This window comes from Polistes canadensis, unplaced genomic scaffold (assembly GCF_001313835.1).
Source record: "Polistes canadensis isolate GaletaPanama2010 unplaced genomic scaffold, ASM131383v1 scaffold_38, whole genome shotgun sequence".
Lineage (NCBI taxonomy): Eukaryota > Metazoa > Arthropoda > Insecta > Hymenoptera > Vespidae > Polistes > Polistes canadensis.
The window spans coordinates 262,711-279,678 of NW_014569585.1; the positions used below are offsets into that span (position 1 = coordinate 262,711).

A 16,968-nucleotide genomic window follows, 5' to 3' on the forward strand; every position below is an offset into this window, starting at 1 on the left:
ATAAAAATAATCTCGCAATATTTGTTATCCATAGCACGAGTCCCTGAAAGTATTTGTCAGTTGATTAACCGAATTTATTGTTATTTTTCTACTTGTTTAATCGTATGCGTGTTGTCTCTCTTCAAAAGTATCTTGTAATTTTCTTTTTTTGCGTACTTTCAACATGTTATTAGATTTGAGAAAAATTCTCATGTTAAATTACAAATCAAGATATCAAAAGAAATAATGATGTCTATTCGGTCTGAAATTGATCCTAATTAATACTTATTTATCTTATATAAATATTAAAGTAGTTTGTCTATATATATCTATATAATAATAATTGCGATAAAATAAGAGCGATTATCATTTCTATAAAAACTTATCTATTTTCTCGAAATGGTGTTTTGGCAGTTATTTTTAATTTCAATGTTATCATAAGATAATTTTCTTGATGTTGTTTAAATTGAGTTGTTAATATTTATATGTTCGTTTTATTTGATTGCTTTACTTATGCCAAATTTGTCATTGTTTACGACATATTTAAAATATTCAGAAGAAAAATTAATATCTGCTTGTATTTATTGTCTCATTGTGAAATGCATTTATTAATACCTTACAAGGAAGAGCTATAAAAAGAAATATATTAAAATTCGAATTCATTTACATTTAGTGTCTCGAACAAAAAAATTTAATTTATACGAGGAATAACGTTTTGAAGATGTATCAAAACTATTATTAATAATTTTCATTATTTGATTTACATTAGAGATATAGAATATTAATCATCGCAAGGATTAACACTTTTTCTTAGAATTATATGGTGATAAATATCTTGTCGGTTTTATCCGTTTAAGAATATCAGTATTTGTATCATATGAGTTTAAAAGTGATAATTTGAATTTTAAAAAATTCATCGTTAATTGGACGTTGCAAGTTTACTCAAGTTTAAGTAAACTCCATTCAATGCAGTTAATGTCAATCCTCTGGGATCTAAACGCATAGGAGAAACAGTTTTCTTGCACGGAGTAGCTTGGTATTTCCTTAAAATCTGAATTAGACCATATTTTGATTCAAGCAGTCCTAATCTTAATCCTGTAAACAAGAAAAATATTTAAAACAAGTTAAAATCGCTCGATTAAATGTGTACATACCGATGCACATGTGAGGACCTTCACCAAATGGCAGATAAGTGTAAGGTGTCAAATTTTTCCTATTCTCATCATTGAACCTTTCTGGATCATATTTGTTCGGTTCAGGAAAATATTGAGATTCGTATTGCAATCCCATAGAAGAAATATAAACTGGTGTTCCTTTTTCTAAGACTAAATCATGACCTGGCACTTTGTAATCTTTACCAGTAATTCTTTCAATAAACGGAAATACTGGATATTTTCGTAAAGTCTCTGATACGACCATGTGAAGATAAGATAAATTCGTAACCTAATTATTTGCGATTAAATTCAAATTAGATAAATAATTATTAATAAAGTTTCAATAATTATATAATTATTCACCATTTCGTAAGTAACTTTATTATCATTTTGGTCGAGTGCATCCGTAATTTCTTTTCTAAGTTTATTTTGAATTTCTGGATTAAGGGCTAACTCGAACAAAGATAACGCTAAGGTCGTGGACGACGTCTCGAAACCACCGGTGAAAAAAACTGCAGCTTGCGCTACCAAATCGTCTCCGTCGAATTCTATATACATAACCAAAAATAAGGTATCATTTGAATAAATAATATAATTCATTTCAAAATATTCATTAAACTAGAAACCTACTAAATCCGTCGAACTCTTGACCCTCGTGATTTTGCTTCAATTCGATAAGAAGATCGACCAAATCGTGTTTCTTTATTCCGGATTGCAGTCTGTGATCAACGTTCTCCCAAAAAGTTTTCCGAAGAAAATCACTGCTATTTTTACCGAAAAAATCAGCCCTAACTAATTTGATTAACGATGGTATAAAAAACATGGTGAGAATTTCAAAACCGCGATACCAGGTGAAATCAAAAATCTTTTTTCCGCATCTTCGAAATTCGGCGTTAGGGTCGTTCAATGAGTTCACTTTCAAACCGTAAGCAGTGATGCCGATTAAATCCGTCGTGAATTTGGCGCACAGATCTTTTATATCCAACGTCTTACCTTTCCCTTTAAACAAAATCAAACGAACCAAAATAAATGCTAATTATTTCTTTTCATTCAGAGTTCTTTACCTTCCAAAGACAAGGATTCCAAATAAGTATCGAGATCATCTCCAACGATCAGCATTAAATTGAACATATTTTTCAGTCTCCCGCTGGTAAATATTGGCGTTAACTTCGACCTTAAAATCTTCCACGCTGGATTTTTAATCATAAACAGATTAGTCCAACCTAGACGGTCTTTGATATCTGTCCTAGAGTATTTGTCAGAAAAATAATCGAAATCCTTCACAAGAACGTGTTTAATAAGTTCCGGATCACGGACCAAAAAGAAAGGCTTATCGAAAACATAAAATCCCATGAATGGTAATCCAGCTGATTGGCTATGCAAATACATAATAAATTCACCAGGACATTTTCGTAAGAAAAAACAATCGGCAAAGTTTCCTAAAAATGGAATTGGTGGTATTTCCATTACGTTGCGATTTTTCCAGTAATTAAATCTTCTCGTTGCGTAGAGATAAACTATTATCATAAATATTAAAAACATAATAGTGACGTCAATAAACCAACAGTCAGTAACAAGTGCCATAATTACGACGAAGAAAATTAATCTGGTGAAAAGAAAAAGTAAACTTTTAAATCAAATAATATGTTAAAAGAAATTAATTATGTTGATATTTAGCCCTTTCATTCCTATCGCTGCCTATAGTTGGCATCCTCGCAAGGGATGTTTTACATTAATCAGTACCTTCAGTAATGGTTATCATAATTGCATATCTTGATCAAGGATTTTTATATTCATAAAAAATATTACGTAATTAGAATTAAAAATTTCTGGAAAAGTTAACTATTAATATATCCGTTAATTTTGTAACTATGCACCGCATAATGAAACCATGCCAAAGAAAATATACACACTGTTAGCTGTGGCAGAAGGAAAGGGTTAAATGCAGTTTTTAGTTCACTAAAATATTTTTCAATTACATTGATGACATTTACCTTAATCGATGAAGGGAACTTTTTAATTTGATTCGTTTTACGGTTAGAATAATCAGATTTTGTGTCAAAAATATTATTTCTCGTTATAATAAACTTTATGATGTTTCCCAACAATAGACTAGTGAGTAACTGACAGTTAAAGTAATCTGTTGTGCAAATAGCACACACTTGAAAATTTAATGATTATATTTATCTCCATTTTTTGTTTTCTTTCATATCTCTGTATCAGGGTCGATGTGACCTTTTGCGAAGCTGGTTTCAAACATTTTGCATAGCCTGAATACACATTCAAATCCTACACTTAAATTTTACAACGAGGAATTATTTATTTACATATGCTGTTACTATAATATTTTTTTCGCTTTCAAGTGGCAGAAAATTCAATCAAAGTACAAAATCTGTAATCATGTATGACTTTTGCAAAAAACTATTGACGTAGTTTAATTTTTCTAAAAAGTGGATTTCACTGAAACCGTATGGATGTTTTTATCTAAAGTAGTTTCCAGAATATAAGGACTTTATGGAATATTACACTGAACTTTGATGATTTTTGTCACTCCTTTAAACTGAATTATCGCTACTAAAAAAATGACTGGCATCTGTTATTGGTATCATTCTGTAAAATGTTTATCAAAATCGGTGTTTTCTACCTTGTGTCGGCACTGCTATATACAATAATAATACGTAATTGTAATTTATGTTTATCTTACTTAAGATAAGTATTAACGATAAGTTTAAAACTTTTTAACACTAAACTTACCATGCACGATCAAATGACTGTTTTTGAAATTTATGGTATTTGCGACTATATTCTTCGGAAAACACTTCTCTGAAATTGATTTACGAGTCTACAATGTAATTGTGGATCTACAATGAGGACAATCGAGCGATTAGAACAAATTGGAGTGGGAGTAGCTGAAAAACATATGATTCTCTGAATTCTAGGAATCGCGAAAAGAATACCGAACGCGATAGCTAGGTAGCTATTAATAATCTTCTTATTTTTGTTGACGGAGTCAAACAATGTGCTCCTACAATAATATTCTTTATTTTTTGTAAAACCTTATCTCTAGTATCTTTCTTTTTGTGAATACGATAAAAATTTTCTGTTGCGATAAATACTTTAGGTGTTCTAATAAATGACGGAACACAAATGCATAGCGATCTTTGTACGACAATACGGTCTTGCGATCCGAACAATAAACATTAAAATTTTACAGTGTATAATAAAAATGATTACAATATTTAACCATATTTTGTGTGGTATGATTTACAATTATTTTATTTTTATTTCTGATCTCAATGTTTCTGCCCTGTTTGATTTATATTTTTATATTTTAGTTTTTACTTTATCATTTGTATATTTATCCCCAAAAATGTCAAGACATTCAAGGAATATCAATTTATTAGACAAAATAAATAATATCAATGAGGTTCGTTCGGAAAATGATCAAGAAGTTTCCGATATTGATATTGATATAGTAGAAAATAATTGTGACTTATTTGACAACGATTCAGACGAAAAGAATATTTTGAATATACGAAGTGGACAAAAAAGAAAGAGATTTATAGTTAGCTTTGAAAGTTTAACAAAATTCGGTGTAGATGTAACCGATCAAATGGCCAGAAAATATAGTGTAAAATCTAAAAGTCCTAGGTAGTCTTTACAGATATTTTTCAATATCTTAGATTTAGCCGTGATAAATGCTTGGATTTTATATAAAGTAGCAACGGGTAAAGATATATCAAGGCAAAAATTTTTATTTCAATTAGCAGAAGAGCTAGGGACTGACTATCAGAAGGAGAAACAGATAAGCAAAGAATGTTCAACAAAAACAATAATAAATACAGCTACTAATTCTTCTGGACGGAAATTTTGTCATTTAAGACATTGTAAAGTCAATAAGACTAACAAAATTGGTATAAAATGTAAAAAATACGTATGCAGACAATATGTAATACAAAATGCTGTAATTTGTAAAAAATATGCAAAAAATGCATAAATAAAAAATTTTAAAAAGAAAAACGACGAGCGAGTGTCTTTGTAGCACAAGAAAAATATTTTGTTTAATATCGAATTGGCTAAAATTTCTTTCAATATTAAAATACGTATGATTTTTTAAAGCGGTCATTTGACCACTTATGATAGGATTACATGAAATGTCGGTAGGTTTAGTGTTAAAATAATCTTAAGATTATTATAAATTTATATAAAATCTGAGAATGTGTGTGTGTTTACATTTAATAAACAAAATTTTGTTGAATTCTTTATAAAATAATTCAAAGCAAAATAAAATTACAAATGAATGAATTAGTGAAATAATTAAATTTTAACGTGATAATTACACGACTTTAAAAAAAAATTTTCGTTCCTTGTCCTAAAATTTATCTTATGATTTTTCGGTTAATTAGGCACAAAAACGAAAAGAAAATACCTTTTTTTCGTATAAAGTTTGCTTTTGTGATAGTAATGACTATGTAAAGTAATGAATCTGTAAAATATAACTAGATTATTGGTAATAAAAACTGTTTCATTATGTATATATGCATACAAACAAAATACGAAAACTTAAATGTTTTTTCCATATTTATTTTTCGTGTTATCTATTTATGTTCACCCCAAGGGATTGGGTGTTAGAGTCCATGAAAACAATACCCCTAAACTCTCTCTTAAATAATGATGTAATCGGGAATATTTTTACTTATTGTAATATAAAAATATATTTCTTTGTATGTTAATAAATTGTATTTAATGTTAATATCAAAAATTATTATAGGAAAACAGGAGATTGTAGTTTGATTACGATGAGTTCAACGGTCATGCTTTTTTCTTAACTTCATAAAGTCGTATTAGTTAGATATTAGTAACTAGCAGAATTGTTTTTATTAAACTAACAGTAAGATAAATCAGAATAAAAAAATTATGCAAAGCGATAATTTCGAAATCACTTGCCGATGTATCGTATAGATTCGACTAATCACGGAAAGATAATTTTAGTTTCGTCGAATAATTTATTTTATATTTAACAACTTTGAAAGTTTTCTTTTTTTTTTTTAAGTTTTTTGTGTAGATCGGCCAAAACGTCGAAGAAAAGACTTTCAATATATTACGAACATGAGTTAGTTGCAATCGTTTGGGTCACGTAACGTGACGTTTACGAGCTTAGCTACCGTTTTCCATCTCGCACGCGAACATCGCTGAATTTTTCGAGTCGTAAGGTCGATGAAATTTTCTTTCGAAAGACTTTTCTTCCTGAACTAAAAATCTAAAAATCAGGAATAAATAGGAAACATGACGTATAGATGATAATGACTCGAATACTCTGACGCAACTAGTACGCATGCGTGCATGCATGCAAACACTTATTCCATCGTCCGATCATTTAGCAAATCTGTTTCTCGTGTAACGCCGAACAAAAACTTGACGGCGTACACGCGAGCTCGCGAAAATGCTCCTTCGTGACGAACCCGGCAGCGGACTCGACGAGGATAATGAAGGAGTCTCATACATTGTAGGTAACATCTTACAGATAATTGTCTCGTGTATCCAATTCGAAAAGGAAGATAGAAAGAAAGAGAGAAAGAGAGAAAGAGAGAGAAAGAGAAAAAAGAAAAGAATTCAAGTAGTAAAAAAAGACTGACAAGAATTTCCTTAAGGAGAAACGCTTTTGTAAAAGATTCTTTCGAGTTGAAGAACGCCTAGGTAATTTGTTTAAATTTATTATCTCTCGATAATGATCGTTAAAGTAATAATTGACCTATGACCTCTTACCTTTCACGATCGTCTACCCTATTAACGAGAGACGTGTGCGTTCAATCAATAATCAAATTTTACCCGTGACTCTCAAAAGAGAATAACTCATTCAAATTTCCTGGGTAAACTGGAAACAATTACTCGGTCGATAAATGACAATCTTGACAACGTCGATAATTACGTATAGAATATGAATGTAACGCCGCGTATCGGCAATTTTACAAACTAGAAACAAATCTCTATGAATTTCCGTCAGATGGCAAGTGTAGTAGGAAATTTAAACGTTCCTTATCGTTTTTAAATAACTCTTAATTACAAATCAACATTTCCTTGCCTACAGTAAACCATACATTATATTTAATTTAATCTAAAACAAAGAGGTCCAAATTCGAAAACAACAAATTACTCTACGTACTGTTCAATCATCTTTCATCAAAATAATCCAATCAATGAAGCCACAGATTATACGGTAATCGCATCGGTTTCCTCATGAATTAGATATCGGGTAAGTTAATGAAAGTTTTCCGGATCCATTACACTTAATAATAGAGAGCTGATCACGCATCATCCAGAAAAAAAAAATAGAAAAGGGCCCGCATGCGTTCCCTCTCCTATGTTCCTAATTTGACCTAATGTACAAGTGATTCTAAATCTAGCATTTGGAACGAGAACATTGTTTTAATTCAGTCAAACTGTTCTATCAAATTATTTCTAGCGGGGATACTCGAATTTGATCGCGACAACGAAAGGGCTGAAAAGTTTAGAGTCTATCATGCAGAGGGGTGCAAATTATTGTCATAATTTTTGAAAGATCGCGTCTAAATTTCTTCATACTTACACAGGAAACAAATATAAATAATACTTATATATAATAGAAATGTGTATCGTGTCTATAATATTTAGAGGAGGACTGAAAAGTTCTGAGTCTAGTTTGTGAATGTATTGTACGAAATAGAACTGTAATTTAACCGAATGTACAAATAATTCTAAATCTAGTATTTGGAAAGAGAACATTGTTTCAGTTCAGTCATACTGTTCTATTAAATTATTCAAAGTGGGGATGATATTCGAGTTTGGTCGCGACAACAATTCGATCGTCAGACGCAACGTAGACGAAAGAAGGGCATCCGAGATGCAATAGGAATAGGAAGAGGGTAAAAGCGGGGGATAAAGGGGTTTGAGTTAGGAGGAAGAGGAGGGGTATGTCTTCGGCGATGCTCGATTTTAAGCTCGCGTAGCTTGTAGAGGCGTTTGCCGGTGCGCGTTTATAACCGTCCGTGGATTAGTAACGCGGTATGCGCGATGCACGATGTTTAATGCATGCCGTTCGAAGCGCGTTCGTTGGGGGCGTGGAAAATTGAATCGGAATTTGGATCGATACGCGACAGGACCCATAGGAACTTTGCTTATTCGATATCTCGACCAGTCCCTGACTGGTAGAATCGATCTAGGAGATGGGGACGATTTAAACACTGCTATAGGATTTCCATCAAATTTTGTCATTTATTTCAAAGAAAAATCATTGTTGCTTATGTTAATCTTATTTATCTTTTAATATTAAGCTCTGCTGATTATTTTAATTAAAGATCGTTTGTTATATTTTTGAATTGTTTGTATATATATGTGATTTAATTTAAAATAATTGTTAAGATTATTGTAAAACGTTTGTGAATTTTAATAAAATCGCATATAAGGATTAAGCTAATATTATAATTATTTGTTCTTTTCATTTACTAAAACAAATCTTATCGAAATTGTATCTGTTTCCTCTTTTTTTACTTCAATTTATCAGAGATGTGTAGATGCAAAGGTAATTGTACATATTGTCTAGTTGGTCATGTAATTTTATATTTACTTTGTTAATAGTAGAAATAAAGGAAGAGTATCCTCGTTAATGCTGCGCATCAGAAGCCAACACAGCGTCCTACTCGTTAGCTCGAAAATACTATTTTGTATAAATGTGTGTGTGTGTGTGTTGAGTATATCTGTATTTTCTGTTTCTCTTTCTCTTTCTCTTTCTCTCTCTTCCTTTCTCTTTGTCTTCCTTGAACGTAGTTTCCTCTAGTGGCCACATTTTCCAACTTGCACAAACTAACCGCGGATTGGTCGAGTCACTTAAACTGGAGACGGTTGGAGTGGAAAGCGAAACCGGAAGCGGCCAGTCGCGAACGCGGAATCCTCTCGAAATTGCCGTTGGCTTGTTTCTGCTGTTCTTCTTGAGTGTATGTATGTATATGTATATGTTAGGAGTACTGCAAGAGAATAGAATTTTCTCTTGAAAGTCAATCTACTTTTGTTTGTCTGTAAGAGAAACGTTGCACGTGTACAAAAGACGTTAGGGAGACACAATTAAGCCCAGAACAATTCTACGTCCAATACAAACTCATACAAATCCTTAAATTTGTCCGCAAGAAAAAAAACAATCATTCTATCTTATCTAATTTTTCATTAAATTGGATTAAACAAATAACGAAAATTGTAAATTCAAAAAAATCATCCTTAAATTATAAACAAATCGTATAAGAGCATTGAACTATATAATTTCGGCAATAAAAATCCTGCATTTCAATGTTGTAACGTTGTACTTTGATCGAGAAAAAGAAAGAGGAAGAAAACTTCATTAATTCTTTGATAAAATTCAAGCAATTTCTGATCCTAAAGTTAAGAAATTTACAAGAAAAAAATTTGTTTTAAATTATTTCTTTATTTTAATTTTCTATCATAGTTGTTCTTAGAACAAGAGAGAGAGAGAGACGACGACTACTACGAGGAGTTCGTTGAAATCAGTTTGAAGAAACGAAATTAGAAAGAGAAGAAGTTCTCGTAGTTCGAAATAGATTTCCCCCTCGTCCCACCCCTACCACCATTCCTCAGTTGGAGTATACGCAAACGAAAGGGTTGTAGGAAAATAGTCTTTATCCTCTTCTTCCAGCTCGTTCGGACGAGCAACCCCAAAAGTCCGAGGAAGGATTTATAAGAGAAAATACACGCAATAAAATCGCAGGTACACGAACGGTAACACCAATACGCACGCAATAAAAATCGTACGGACTGCGGCGCGCAGTGTGTTGCGCAAGAGTATAAATTCACTCTTGGACAAACGGCGAGAATCCTTTTGCATTTTTTTTTTTTTTTTATTTTTTTTATTTAGTGAACAGAAGTATAGAAAGAAAAAGAAGAAGAAATAGAAGCAGTAGTAGAATAAGGGCAGGGTGGTTCGTCCTTCCTGACAGTGCTTAGATTTAAATATTATCTTGTAAAAAGGGGGATGGGTTTAATGCATTTATAATTGTAGACGGGAGTGTAAGGGCGGGCCTAGGTCATCGGTCGGACATCAGTGACCCTTTCGAATGACCCCGAAGAAAACGGGGTCAGTGTCCACCACGTTCTACGTAACCTTTTCCTTTGCCCAAAGGATGGACAGTTATAGTTAGGAGCAGGAAAGCAAGCGAGCCGATCGACACCAGTTCGTGTTCCAGATATGAGGCACGGGCCTTACCGGTTTTTACAACACTATTCTTTCAAGCTTCTTCTTTTTAAGACCGACACGCCAGCGCAAACCTTTCCTTCCTCCTTCTTTTCTTTCCCCCTTTGACCCTTCCGTCCCGTCCTTAGTTCTTTTCGGCCCGAGAACGATAAAAGTGTCCTTAAAGCGAGAAGCTTTCAGTTACAACCTGAGCCAAAAACCACCTTGACAGATTTTTTCCCGACACACTTCCATTTAATCTTGAAACATCCTTTTTTAATTGGGGTTAATTTTCTAATCATCATTTTCATTTCTAATGTCTAGACTTTTACACTTTGATGAATTATTTAGGGGCGGGGGGGGGTGTCTAGGATATATTGTTAGAATAATAATTTAATTAATTTAACTCAGTAAATATATATTTTTGTTATATATTTTAATTAGGTGTGACGTTGCAATCTAACGGTTGGTAGGAAAATAGAAACTCAACCCTTACGAAAAGTGGGGTGTCTCCCTTTATCTATTTCTTGTGTTCTCAGCAATAGTATCCTTCTCGATGCTTCTTCGCGAGCATTTATATGTACTCGGACCCTTTTCTAATTGTTTGGGAGGCTAAGTGAGACACACGTCGTATGCATTACACATGAATATTCGCCAATGTCTGTTCTCTCTCTCTCTCTCTCTCTCTCTCTCTTTCTTTCTCTCACTCTAGTGTTTTATTCTACGACACGACAGCCCGTATTATTAGTGTCCTTAGTCGACTCAGCCCTTTTCCTCGCGGCCATTACCTTTCGTCCACCTTGGTCCGAGCATTGTTCTTCTAATTTATGCCAAGGTGCTTTCTAACCCAGTCTCCTATCTCTCTTTCTTTATATTTTATATAATTTTTTTTTCTTTTCTTTTTTTTTCGTTTCTTTTTTTTTATATTCTACGATACCGAAGCTTTTGAATTATGGAGTTGGCGGTAGTAAATCTTGGGGGCTAATTGAATTATTGCCCTGAAATATCTCTACGCTTGCTTTCGAAAGTGGACTTCTTCCTTCTTTATTCCGTTCATTCGTTCGTTGGTTCGTTCGTTCATTCGTTCGTTCATTCGTTCGTTCGTTGGTTCGCGTTTACACTTCCTTTGTGCGGGATCGATCGGTACGTCGTTGTTTTTAGGGAACGGACTTCGCCGTGTCTCGCGGCTACAAATTCTCCCGAGACTTTCGTAACCGTGAGAGAGAAGGAAGAAAGAGTGAAAGAGAATGGTAGAGACTATTCCTAAGTATTATTCTGTTTTTTTTTTTTTTCTATACACCGAGTCCTTTGTACAATTTTTGTTCTACCTTTTCCTGCAATAATTTGTGCCCCCCACCCTCATCCAAAAAAAAAAGACAACGAAAAAATGTATAACAGAACAACAACCAACGGTTTTTTTTTTGTAGATTAACGCAATTTTTGTCGGACAGAAATTTTTCCTCTATTTGTTTTTATTTTTACTTTTTTTTTCTTTATATTTTTTTTTTCTTTTTTTTTAAATGTCGATATAGGTTCACGTATAAACCCACGATGGTATTTTATAGAGAATGAAAAACGAAAGACGGGTGGGCCCGAATTTAATCGACAAACTATTACCGAGTTCCAAGAAACCCTCGTAGAATTTATACGATCGACTAGGTTATTATGAGATATTAGTCGCTTATATCTGTGAATATTACAACGATGACACGATGACATTAATATGATAATTCGAATTTATATGATACGCCAACGTGATTTCCACGCTCAAGTCAGATAATTTTAGTGCTTGTGCGTTCTGCGTTTCTCTTTTGAAATCGCTGCGATATTATAATAAACAAAAACGAGTAAGAAGAAGAGAAAGGGAATGAGGAGGGGGGAGGAGGAGGAGGCCGAGTTAATCAATTTTTGAAGCGTTAATTTCTTCCTGTCATTTACGAATCGAACATTGTTGTTACGACACTCTAATAACTTCTCCAACGTGGACTTGACGTTTCTCCGAAATTTCGAATAGTTAATTAGCCTTTCCCAGAATCGAGGAACCAGCTATGTTTGAGAATCTTCTTGAGAATCGATAAAAAATCCTCCGGCGTTGAAAGCGCTCGCGATTCGTACTTTCGATCGTTTCGTTCTCCAATTTTGATTTAATACTAGTCTCCTACAAACAAAATAATACAAAATACATAAATTTCGACACACTAAGGACGAACGTAATCAACGTAATCATTTTTTATGGTATACCAACCTTGTTCTATGGTAAAATCTTAAACAGGTGGGAAAATTAACCGTTGCAATAAAACGTTGTTCAATTCTACAATATAGACACCAACTTAAACCTGATGTAAGTGAATTATTTTTGTTCGTTCTTTTACAAAGACACATTGATAATATCGTACATCCGCCTGAATACGTCACGAAGTGTCTCTCAGAAAAAAATATGGATAGGATTCCGTTACAGTATCGCGAAACGGTAGCAGAACTTTATTAAGAAGCAACCCGGAATCACAACGGATATCAAGGAGCCAGGAAAGTGACCTAGGGGCACCCTGAACAACAACGTATACTATGGACGACCCTAAATTAATATTCAAATCCGTATCAACGGTTCATACATGGACATGCATGCAGTGCCTAAAGCGATTCTTCTTTTCCAACGGACGGACCTTTAAAACCATTGTCACGTAGGACTTTTAGATACACGTGCTTGCCATATGCATGTTTGATGTATGTTTCAAACGAGGAGGACTATCTCGAGGACTCCTGTCTTTTACTCATCGTACACCTTGCGTTTTTCCTTAACTTTGATTCGTTTACTCTTCTTTCGGACAACCCACCCATCTCCTGAATCCTGATCGACCATTGGTCACATTTTATTGCAATGAAATCTTATGTACTCGTAATTACATTTCTTATATTGTTTACTTTAAATATGTGCTTGAAAATTATATCTCATAATTCGAAATCGTCTAAACCGTTACGAATGCTCGAACTTTAGACAAATTTCCACGCTACTTTGTCCTGCCTCGTAACATTCGATCTTTCGTTAATAAATCATTTAAACAAAAAAAAAGAGCACATTTAGGTTATAAAAAAAAAAGCCAAAACGGGCGAGTAAATATAGCCGAAACCCGAGGGCTGCTCTCCATTTTTGGTTAAATTGCGGACAAATGAGAGCGTCTCAATACGCGAAACGATGTTCCGAAAGAGAAAAAATTTGCTGAAAAAACCGACGAGAGACGGATTCGATCGAGAAAAAAAAAACAAAAAAAGGAATAAAATAAAATAGAAAAGAAAACTTTGATTCCCCAAGTCATGTTACAAAGTATCGTAAAGATGGAAAATAAAATAAAAATTGAAAAAGCTAAAAAGGAGAGGGGAAGAGAACAAAAATGTATGGGAAGGGGGAGAAAGATATGGGACCGCAAGAGGAACGAGATGAAGAGAGATGAAAATAAGGGAGAAAGAGCAGAAGCGAAGAATTGAAAACGGCACGCAAGCGTATTGTCCTCCCATCGAGAGGAATCGTGAAATACGATCGCCTTTTAGTAAAATGAGACCAAAATATAGGGTGTCTACCCCGCGCTTCCCTCTTTTTATCATTCTCTCTCTTTCTCTATCATTTTTCTCCCCGTGCACTCTTTCTCCTCTTTCTTTCTCTCGATAGTTTTTCTACAATCTATTTATCTCCCTCTCTACTTTCTATTTCTTCCACTTCTTTTCACCGTTTCATATGAACAATACGAAAATGTCCGTGAAATGACCATTCCTTGACGTGTTTCTCTCTTTTTTTCACAAAACAAAAAATTCGTATTATTCGTCGAAATGTTAGGTGCATTAGTGCACCCCTTGATTTTTTTTTTTCGTTTTGGATACTTGATATTTTTAGATTATCACGTGGTCGATGCTCAATTTACCGAGAAAAAGAAATTAATAGTTTTTCTTGCATTTTTATCAAGATGGGATTCAATCAATTTTCCTAAGATGCAATAAAAAATAATGCGACTATCGTTTTATGACACGCTATTGCTCATACGAACAATTAAATTTTGTTTTTAATTAAACATTAAATGTGTTTATCTTCGTCCTCCTGAAAAATCAAAAACAAGAACAAATATCCTATAACATGAATGTATTATACATAACACCTAAAGTATTTTAATCGCATTATAGGAGAATTTAATGGTTTCTCTATACACTAGAAATACTTCGATTGTTATTCTAAACAAATGGAATTTAGTTAACGATATTACTTGTCACCCAAAAGGAAACATATCGAGGAATCCTTACGAAGCTTCTACGTGAGTTTTCGATAATTGAAGTTTTAATCGCACAGTTCTATATAGACATATACATGTATATTCATACTTTGATAGTTTCACCGATAACGAAACAAATTTAGAGAGGAATTCTAGCTCGTAGGAAAGCACCGTTACCATGAAACTTTAGAAACGAAAAGGTATGGCTTTCCACAGTCCATATAATTGCCGAGTGTAGCAGCATCAAACTCCACCGTTGCCAAGTCTTAGATGTTCGTGGTTCTCATCCCTCTTCTCTCGAACATAACTACGATCATTATACACTTGTTATGTAATTTAACCAATTATTATCTTCAATCATGAATTTCAAAAATAAAGAAAGAAATAAAACATCTCCCTGCTATCAGTATATGTTATCATACATATCATACAAACTTTTATTTATACGCTTAAATATTATAAATAAATACTTTCTTTTAGTTTTTCCCTCTTTTGTAGATAAGATTAGAATTAAAAAAAATACGTTTATTAAATACCTCTTATGAATGTAAGAATTAATTTTTATTTAGTCAATAATTGTGGGAATTAAATTTGAAGATTTTTCAATTGCCTGAAAAGAGACAAAGAAGAGAGAAAGGAATTATTGGAGAAAAAAAATTGTCAGGGTTGAGAACCTTGTGAGGGTTCTTTTTTTTTCTCCCCCGCACCCTGCTGTGCATAGCTTAGAACTAGACGCAGTGGAAATTCTTTCTCCTTTCAAATGCGCTTTTGGGTGTATCCTCCTGTACCTAACAACAGATTCGAAGCGTATTATCTTGTCCACGACCTTAGTTAACGTTTTTAAGATCATCTCAAGTTTTAACACTTTTACTAAAAATTCCCTCATCCTTTCCTTATTTATTTCTTTTTTTTTTTTTTCAAGAACACTATAAAAATTTTCACAAATATATAAAAATTCATTACGAATTAAAATTAAACAATATTATTTTCAAGATCAACAATTTTTTAGTCAAGATAATATAAATTAAAGTTATATATAATAAATAATTATATTAATCTTTTTTTTTTGTTAATGAAATGTACGAAAAATTCGATTCTAAATAGATTGATATAACGAATTATACAATAAAAAATGTGAGAAAATTTATAAATAAAATTAACAAAAAACATAACAAAATTAAAATATGTCCTCGCTATTACCGAAATTAAAAAATTCTATATATATTCTAAAGAGTTGAAAAAATATATTAGAAGAGAATAGAAAGAGACAGAGTGTGTCCCGTTTATGGATGAAAATTGATGGCTAAGCGTACGGTCTTTGAATGCATTTTTTTCTTTTTTCCAGATATCATTACACTAAAGGGGCAGATGCAGTATCATCCCTTGGAGTTACCCTTCGTGCATCACTGTAGTATCTTAGCGAACGAACGAACGAACGAACGTATGAACGTACGTACGAACGAACGAACGAAAACGAACGAATGAAGAACCCCTCCTCTTCATCCATCCTACCGAGTAGAATAGAGCCAGAACAATCTTCCCTTTATGGGAGACATAGGAAGCTATTCGAATCCTGGGAACCGTTTTTCTTTTTCTTTATCTTTTGTCTTCTTCTTTCTCTTCTTCTTTTCTGTCTTTCCAAGTGCAATTATTTTCACAGCTTGGCGTCCTCTTATATAATGACACTGACAATACTATTCCAAGAAAATACTAAAAAACTTGCGCTCAAAGCACGTGTCCCCATTTTCTTTTTATTATTATATTTTTCTTTTTTTTTACTTTTTTTTTTGAAACATTACCGACGCAACTTGAAATTTGAGAATGAATTTGAGGAAACTCTAATAATTTATGACGCCTATTGTTTAGTGAAATATTAACTAAGGGATAAAGTTTCCTAAATTTTTCTAACAATGCTAAAGTAAAAAGAGTTTTTCTTCATATGTTTTCTATCAAGTCTCTTCGAAATAGTTTCAAATTATTTTCTGATCGAGTTTTTTATTTACCGATATCTTGACTATGCTAATGTATCGATATTGCTTAATTTTTTCTATTATCTCATCGACCTTTCCACTTATTGGTTGATTAGAACGAGGTGCATATTTGACATCTAAATTTCAATATTGTAAACGATATTACATCATATTTATTAACATATTTTTATAAGCTTAAACCCAATCTTTCTCCACTGTTGGTAATAAAATTTCAAAAAGAATTTAATTTTTTCTTTATCATTCATTTTCAAAACAGGATTACTTTCAAAAGAATCAACGTATATTGTACAATTTTTTTCTGATTATTCTATGATTTATCTTTCAAACGTGTACAAATATTACAAGATCCGATTAATACTATCAAAGTTATGCGA

General features: G+C 32.8%; 1 protein-coding gene across 1 annotated transcript; it reads right to left on the minus strand.

The window, feature by feature from the left end:
* Positions 1-549: 549 nt before the first annotated feature.
* Positions 550-5,088, minus strand: LOC106784625 (cytochrome P450 6k1-like). Its single transcript, XM_014744376.1, has 7 exons — positions 3,888-5,088; positions 3,128-3,792; positions 2,198-2,739; positions 1,764-2,132; positions 1,497-1,681; positions 1,134-1,422; positions 550-1,074 (listed from the first exon to the last, which is right to left on the minus strand). Exons 3-7 carry the CDS (start codon positions 2,715-2,717, stop codon positions 899-901), a joined length of 1,539 nt encoding a protein of 512 aa, XP_014599862.1. The 5' UTR covers positions 2,718-2,739; positions 3,128-3,792; positions 3,888-5,088; the 3' UTR covers positions 550-898.
* Positions 5,089-16,968: the final 11,880 nt, after the last annotated feature.